General features: G+C 32.9%; 1 protein-coding gene across 1 annotated transcript in view; it reads left to right on the top strand.

The window, feature by feature from the left end:
• Positions 1–3,862: 3,862 nt before the first annotated feature.
• Positions 3,863–9,134, top strand: part of LOC142340877 (uncharacterized) — an 8,589-nt gene continuing 3,317 nt past the window's right edge. Inside the window, exon 1 of the mRNA XM_075391633.1 lies at positions 3,863–4,677. Coding sequence (XP_075247748.1) covers positions 4,083–4,677 — 595 coding nt within the window. The 5' untranslated portion in view covers positions 3,863–4,082. The remainder of the gene's footprint in view (positions 4,678–9,134) is intronic.

Raw genomic sequence — 9,134 nt, 5'->3', positions numbered from 1 at the left:
TTTTATAGGTATTTTGGGTCAAGTAATCTTTTCGGAGTTATCTTGGGTCGAGCATTGTCGTTTCATAGGCCGAGCAAAGGTCCTTTCGTACGTCTGTTTTTTTTAACAAATTAGAAAACTTTTAATTTTTTCTGGTTCTGTACATACTGAAGTAACACTTGTGCAAGACTAAACCGCATTGCACCAGAGCAGTGCAGCTTAGAAAACAGTTCAAAAACTGCCAAAATGAATAAAAAATTCTGCGTTTTTTAAGATAAATCAGTTATCACAGCTGGTCCATATTGCTTTAAAAGTTGATGGAACGAAATTAGGTAGTTGAAATGTAGTTGTCTTTTTTCTCATTAGCTATGATGAAAATGTTCCGTTATTCTTTTTCCCCTCCAAATTTATAACTTATCATTTTTTAAGAAAACGAAGCAGATTTTTCATAGGTTGTTGTTTCTTAGAGACGGTCACATATCTTTTCCAAACTCGAATCGAAAATTCTAAAGTGGTAAATCTAATATTGATATCATTTTTGAGGTTTGAGAAAGGACTGAGTTTTCGCCTACCTGCTGTGAAAAGTTGTGATGCACATATGGGCTTTGTTGTTGGTATTCACCTACTTTGATTATCGTATTGTATAACTCAGCAGAACTTTGGAGTTGTTGACTTAAAGCCAAACAACTTAAAATTCGACATGTTTTAATGCATTCAGTCTATTTTAGAAAAATTATATTTAACTATATATTTATGTTTGTATATATATATATATATATATATATATACATATATATATATATATATATATATATATATATATATATATATTCACATATATAAATATATATTTATACATATATATATATATATATATATTTATATATATATATATATATTCACATATATAATTATATAATTTATATATATATATATATATATATATATATATATATATATATATACATGTATATATATATATATATATATATATATATATATATATATATATATATACAATATAATGTCAATTAATTCTATATATATTTATATATATATATATATATATATAAATATATAAGTATATATATATATATATATATATATATATATATATATATATATATATCTATATATATGAATATATAAAAATAAAATTATGTTTGATTATTTTTGTACGTAATTGGAACTACTTTTTTGGGTTTTGTATCAGTTTTCGTTGCAGTATTTTCTCAAATTTGCTTTTTATTTCTCCAATGAGAAGTTCTCCATTGAAGTTTTCTCATTCCAAGAAAGGATTTTGAATCTTAATTGAAATTGTACAAAATACATTTAGAGGTTCTTGATTGTCAGGCTAATCATATATATATATATATATATATATAAATATATATATATATATATATATAATATCAATTAATTATATATATATATAAATATATATATATATATATATATATATATATAGGAATATATATAACAATGAAAATATGTTTGAATTTTTTTTACGTATTTGGAACTACTGTTTTGGGTTTTGTATCAGTTTTTGTGCTGAAAGCAAAATGCAGACAGGAGTTTCTCAAATTTGTGTTTTGTTTCTCCAATGAGAAGTTCTCCATTGAAGTTTTCTCATTCCAAGAAAGGATTTTAAAATCTTAATTTAATTTGCACAAAATACATTTAGAGGTTCTTGATTGCCAGGCTAATCATAGCCTCTTAAATGAGCAATAAATGCTATGATACTGAATTATTTTCTCTCTTCGTTCAGAATTTGTATTACGAAAAAGAGCAGTTATGTTTCGAACAATTTTTTTTTCTACGGTCTTATTGGCTGTTGATGAATGAAGGATAGCTGTCAATTTCGAATGAACGCTTCATTTAGCTCGAATCGGCTCAACGGTTTTGAATGTGCCTTCTGTCAGAAGAAAAATTTGGAGTGATTTTTTTTTGGAAAAATTTGGAATAAGTTATTCACAGAAATCATTGGCATTTTAACCCTCATGCTTTATTAGTTCTATTCGGATTAGTTCTGTCACTCAATTAGGTGACAATGAATTCGCAGGATGAAGTACTCGACCCAAGCTAGTCCCAATCAAACCTACTTGGGACGCGCACAGGGGCTAAATCGCGACTGCTCCACAGTACAGAGTCTAGCAGCACTAACTAGGGTCTAGATGGTCTGATCAGGACCCCATGCAGATTCTACATGGTCTGATCAGGGCTTTACCTAAGGTCTTGATATTCGGATCTATGCCCGCCCAGAATCTGAATTGTCTGATCATAGTGGGGTCTAGGGTCTGGATAGTTGTGGGGTTTGACCTGAAGAGTCTGTTCAGAATCAAGAGGTTCAACCGAAAAATCATCCAGTCCCCCGAAAAAAAGAGATACATAACTCCCAAAGGGACTGTTTTTTGGGGACATTTCCCAATTTTTCTTGACGAACATCAAAGTCCACGCTAAAGACTAATTTTTGGTATTGCTGGCGAACCGAAGTTTTTCATTGTTTGCAATAAATATTTCTTACTGAAGAACCCAAAAACCATATATATAAAACGAAGTGTATTTTTCAGAAAATAATACATTATACCAATGATTACTGTTACTTCAAAATTTTAAACTGTCAGTCAGAGTACTCCCAGTGCGTGAACGAACTGGGTATGGCACCCCCGTGCACGACTGAAGTTCTGGTACCCCCAGTGCGCGACTCAAGACGGTATGGTATGGCACCCCCAGTGCGCGGTTCAAGTCAGTCTCGCAATCCCAGTGCGCAACCCAAGTCTGACTCATCAGAACCGATTTTGGTCTGGATGGTCTGATCAGAGCTGGCTTTGGTCGCGCACCTCGTCCTGGGCTGCTTCAAAGATTCTCGTGAGATTAATCGGATTTTTTGTTGACATGGACAACCGAACAACCGTTCATGGCTGCCATCATTAGAGTTCAAATGCCTCCAGAAACTTTCTGGTTTCTTCGTTGTCTTTTGTGAGCTCTTCACATTCAATAATCAGAAAAGAATGCTTAGTATAATATCCAATTTCCGTTGACGTCAATCAGGTTTTATGAAATTGAATACATTTTGCCATTTGTCACATTTAAGAGCCATTTGCAATAAACTATTTCTCAATGAATTCACTAAAAAATTGGCCCAAAATAGTTTAACCATAAAAACAAGAGCTTCTGGTATATATAATTTATAACTTAACTTTGACAATCAATTGGCCATAATTCGTAGCAGCTAAATTTGATTAACAACTAGAGCATTTTCAAAGCCTCAATCGAATTACTTAGCGTAATAATGTTTCATTTTGAGATCAACCAGATTTTCGATTCAACCAAAGGCTCGCAAAATTTGGTCAAATCGATTATCAGAACACATTTTGAAATAAACTTTGCCAAATGAAACCGGCCAATTGTTCGAGTTGTACGAGAGATGATTAAATGCTAATACTTGCGATGAGTATGCTGATTGCACACTATAAATACCATAATAGGGTGGTTGGTTCCCCTCCCCTCGCCCTCCTTAAGTCTTTCACCAGCAGGTTTACACTCTCAATATAATTTCTCCCGTTTACTCCTATCTTTGAAGCTCTTAATCGATTTAATTTCAGTTTTAAACTCAGGTAAATAATGAATATTGAGCCTAAAGAGGAAAAATGTGGGAAATTGGGATAAACATCTGCCCAGATTGGGCGACAGATTAGGTAATTCCCCCCTAATGGGTAATTGAAAAGTAGCTCTTTCAATTTTTTACAGCTTTAAATTTTGACATTAATCAATAATTTTTGCTTATTTTTCCGTCCTCGCCAATCAAATCTCTCTAAAATTGCGATTTTCCTTTTTAAAAAGTAGCCCTAAACTATTTTTGTTTACTAGTAACGGGAAAAGCAACCAGTGTAACTGTGTTTATTGTTTACTTTTCATCCTGCGGGGGATAATTGTATCCACTTATTTTTCAAATTTCTCTCTTCAACTCTGACTAGCCACTAAAATTTGTCCTTTTCCTTTAATTTCACTCCAATTTTCACTTAACCAAAATTTTCATTTCCTGTTATTCTCAACTATACCAACCGATTTCTTAAAGTGTTTTATACTGATCACTTCTGACAATGAAGAAATCAAAATTTTCGATAGCTGATTTGATTACTCCGGAAAATACCGAACAAACTATACAGTTTTTGGCACAACGGGCTAATTTACTAAACGCTATTAATTTTCCTCCCCCAATTTTGGGTACTATACCTAACGCAACACAAAGTTTGGTAGATAATCTATCCGTTAAAGTCAATAATTTGGATTCTTCGAACTTAAACACATGTACAAGTCTCTTAAACGACAAATTATTGTTAAAAACTGTGACCAATTATCCGAATTCAAACAAAAAACCTGATCAGAGTTTGAATGAATCTATCAAACCTGAACAAAGTTTTGACACACATTCGGCGCTTTCGACCAAAGACAGCGAAGACACTCCCTCGAAAAATAGTTTTCGGCTTTCTGTAAACAATCACAGTTTTCAACTTGAGGAAAATGTCGGCGAATCAAGCGGCAAAAACAAGTTCAATTTCTCCAGGCCAGCACGACCAAATCAACTGAAGGTGAAATCAGAATCTGCGACGTTCACTGGCAAAAGCGTGAAGAGATCATTAGAGGATGACTCAATGTTGAGTGGTGGACCGCAGGAAATTCCTGATGAGTTTCAAGGTAAAAAAAAAATCTATCAATCCGAAAAATGTGCTTGAAGACTTTAAAAATCTTACAAGGTTCTTTCACTTTTTAACAGACGAAATTTTGGATGTTGCACGAGCGCTCCATAAGCTAGCAATTTTCTGAGCGAAATTGAGTTTTGAATTTTTAAAATTGCCATTCAGTTCAATCCGAAATGAACATTTAGGCTGCTGAAACTATTGTTAATACTGTTACTTTGCAACTCTTTTCAACTCAACAAAGCACACGAAAGGTTTGAAAACAATTTACGAAAAAATAAATGCAATTCAATTTTAAGTTTTGGCGTCGCTTTCACGTTTTCCACGTGTTTCTTGAACCTCAATAACGCTCAAAACCAGAAAAAAAACAGTTCGATCATGTCTGCATTAATTTGTTTAGATACCATTTATATTATTTCGAATAAAAAAGAATTTATTATTTCCCAAAAAGCCCAGGCCTAGGTAAAGATTTATGAAAAGACAATGCTCGACCCGAGTTTACTATGAAAAGACCATATTCGACTCATTTGAGGTATGGAAAAAAAAGACTTTAGCTGAACTTTAGGAAATGCTGGACATTAGCTCCACTCAGATTTTTCACAAAAGACTTTAGCTGGACCCAAAATTTTACAAAACATTTTAGCTCAGCCCAAAATTAGGGCTGGACGATAGCCAGACCCAATGCTTGCAAATAAAGGCTTTAATTAGACTCAAAAAATGAGCTGCACCAAAATTGTCATGAAAGCGTGATAGAAATCGTCGACCATGAATAGAGTTACTTAAGATCGACAATGATTGGACAATTAATCATAGTCAAAATTACTTTAAAAGTCTTTTCATGAGCTGAGGCCTAGACCTGGGAGTCGTAATCGACCAGATCTAATTTTTTGGACTCATAACAATTACTGCTACAATATAATAAAAACCATTACTGCTAAAATAGTAAATTCAGTTTTTTAGTCACTGCCAAAGTCATAGCAAACTTATTCTAAAAACATTGTATATAATTTGTTTCCGATCCCTGCATCAAAATATCCTGCACCCTGCACAAGAACGAGGACCAAGGATGATGGTGCAAATTAGAAAGAAATTGGAGAGGTCTTTTTTTTAATATGTAATTGCAGCCGCAGTTGTGCATTGCTTTTAACTCCCCGGTCGATTTCGAATGACTATCTCACAGGTCGTCCACGATGATGGTATTTTTTAGTAAAAAATTTGCAAGATTCGTCAAGATGGCCCTTCATCATGAAAAAATACAATTTATATTTGCTTGATCAGCGTATGAAAAGAACGTTGTTTCAGTCATTTTTTGCCATTAATTTAAACAAGGTTTTCTGCAATTTCATACCTGTCACTGCACGCAATCACTAAAAAAGCAAGCATGTATGGATCTGCATATTTGTTCATTGAAAAAAAAGCGTAGATAATTGCACACAAGGGACGCAGAAAAAAATTATAACAAATGTTAAGCAATATTTTGTCAAAAAGCATAGTAGGGTATCGTGTAATTACCAAAAATATTATTTCAAGGACGAGGTTCTCGATTTGTATTTATTAATTGGCGTTTATCGATGAAATAGTTTTTGTCTATGTAAAGTTGACGTAACTAAAATCGCTTTTTAAGATTCTGATTGGGAATATGATATTAATTCAATTTTTTCATTCAAGCGCAAGCAACTTCATCTCCTGCACAAATTGCACAGAAATACGCCAAAAAATCATCATACTAGAGCAATATAGATCAAATCAAGCGAATATGCAAAATTCTTATATTACAGCTGTCAGTCTTTTATCTTACGTATCATATCTTTATCCCACAAACTTTTTCTTAAAACATAACCATTTCTTTTATAAGATATTACAAGATAACAATTTTGCGAGATTCTTCAAAATTTCTTTCCTTTTTCGACTAAAGTCATGATTTCTTACCTGTCCAATCACAGTGTTTTTGCGCACAAAGATTGAAACAAAAGTTTGTCGTTTTTTGTGTACAATTATATTGTAATGAAAATCCGCCTTGGGCTATGTTTGGCAAAAATCGGGGATAATAAATTATAACTAAGTGTGAATCTGAAAATCCTATAGTCCGAGAACCAAATATGGTGTAAAAAATACCTTGAATAATTGAAACAATTAAAAAATGGAAAAAGAATAACGAAAATGTGGTCGCTTCAAGTTTCCTTGGTCTGAAAGATGTACATAAATGTCCCATCTATTCTGTGATTATTTACTCATCTCAGATCCCGGATTGTATTACGAGCAGCCTCCTTCAAAAATCGCTATTTATTTCAAAATCACCATTCAAGAAAAGGATCCATTTTTGTTACTATTTGAATCGTCTTTCCGAATATTATGTATATTAGTCGTCGAATGATAATGTGTATAATATCATGTAATCCATTTCATTTATTCAGGTGCACATGCAATTAAAAGGATTTTGGCGACTCTTGGTTCATTTGAGATGTACATCAAAGGACGTTAGATTTTCATATTTGTCTTTCATGATATTGATAAGATTAATCGCTAATGGTAAAATACTAATTTAACCTAGATTTAAAATTGAAGAAACTTCGGCATGCTTCATGCTTTCCTGGTTAATGATGATCAGATAAAACATAGCACACCTAAAAACATAGCACACTAGAAATGATTCTTGATATCCAGTAATAACACAAAATCTTCGAAGAATGAATTTGGACATTTTTTGATGAATTTAGTCTTGACAGTCGATTTTCCATCATTTTTCTGTTAATACAAAAATTGTGAAACAAATGAATAAAAAGAATTTTGGAGTGATGATTTCCTGTCGCTTGTATGACAAAAAAAGTAGGTTTTACGGGTGGAGTTGTGCCAAAAAAAGAGTGTTCTGGCTATTGTTAATACAACTTCATGCAAAAACTTGTCTATATTCTTCAACAATCTCAGTATGTTTTTGAAACACTCTTTATAAATCTCATCACCGGTAGAGCAATGTAGCGACATCAATATCAACAATACTATTCATGGGTGTTGATTGGGACTTTTCCCATCTGATAAAAGAGCAGCAGGTGATTCCCACGATTGCAAACAATCTCCCCAGGATTCTTTGCGACATTAAAAACGGATCTCAGTTTTTACAACCTGAAATTGGGTATTTAACATACAAATCCACAATCAGTCGATACTCTATCTATTTACTTCTCTTACCCCACTTTGTTTGTTTTTGTTTACTGTTAGCAACAATCAAAAGGTGGTTATGAATAATTAAGCAATCTTGATGAAACACTTTTGAATACAAGATTAAACAACACAAGTTGTTGCATCGATTGTATCGATTGAATTGACTCGCTTTTAACACTTGTTGAGCTTGACTAGCGAATGAGGAGTTATAACTCGATATAATCGATACTTTTTATCCCTTTTAAAACCTTTAATTTGCCAGTATGACACCCACATATCACGCTAATATTAGAAGAAATATATGCAAATTTGATTGCAAAGTTGTCGTCACAGATATTGAGCTTTATTGAAGCTAGTATGCGGCAGCCAAATGTCAACGGGCGATAATCTTTTGTACGAGGAATATTTTCAAAAGGAATTATAAAGCAAAGTTAGGAGTTTCAAAATTCATAAAACAGAACCAAATCTGATAGATCGATTCGTAAGTTTTTCGGTGAACTCTGGAATTGGTTTCCATTTCAATAAATAACTCTACAGCAGTTGCTAACACAAAGCGGCCGATAGTCGCATTGAGCAATAAGAAAATTAAGAGTTTGTCGTTTTCTAGCTATGTCGACATTGTTCTCTAAAAATTTAATAATTCATTTTTAAAATGACGAAATTAGCCACAAAAATATTGACAAATAATGCAACCAAATATTTCCTTGACAAAAAATTATGGAAAGTCACGAATGAAAACCTCACATTCACACAGTCACAATACACATTCACCCGCACACACAAACACACACACATACACACATATAAAACACACATACTCTGAAAAACACGAACAACTTTTTTATTGAACCCGTACCTTACCTCCGGAGCAGATCAGAACTGGAACAGAGTCAATTCAGGCAACTCTAAAAGCCGGATCATACTCTGATCAGGTCACTTTTTAAGCTTGATAGAGCAGCTCCACGGTAGAAGCACGTGGTTAGCCTTGATAGTGGAGGTCCTAGAGTATTTTATTTGTTTACCACAACACAATTAATTCTATGGTTTTTAAACAACACAAACCAATATCTCTAAGCATAATTCGAATAAATAAAAATAAATTTCCTTAGTCGATAAAATCTATGCTGCTCGGATGAACACAAATTAAATGAAGCTTACTTTTTATAGTTTGGCTGGGTTTATAACATTTTCCATTTCAGGAAAACTTTCCAATATGTTTTGTGAGGTCTACCTAAGTAGCCACAATTGTTCAGAAAACAACAAAACCTTAATTATGATTTAGGAAAAATAAAGAAA

The sequence above is a fragment of the Convolutriloba macropyga genome, chromosome 6, assembly GCF_964194025.1.
Source record: "Convolutriloba macropyga chromosome 6, txConMacr16.3, whole genome shotgun sequence".
In the NCBI taxonomy this organism is placed as follows: domain Eukaryota; kingdom Metazoa; phylum Xenacoelomorpha; order Acoela; family Convolutidae; genus Convolutriloba; species Convolutriloba macropyga.
This window is presented reverse-complemented; position numbering and strand designations above follow the sequence as displayed.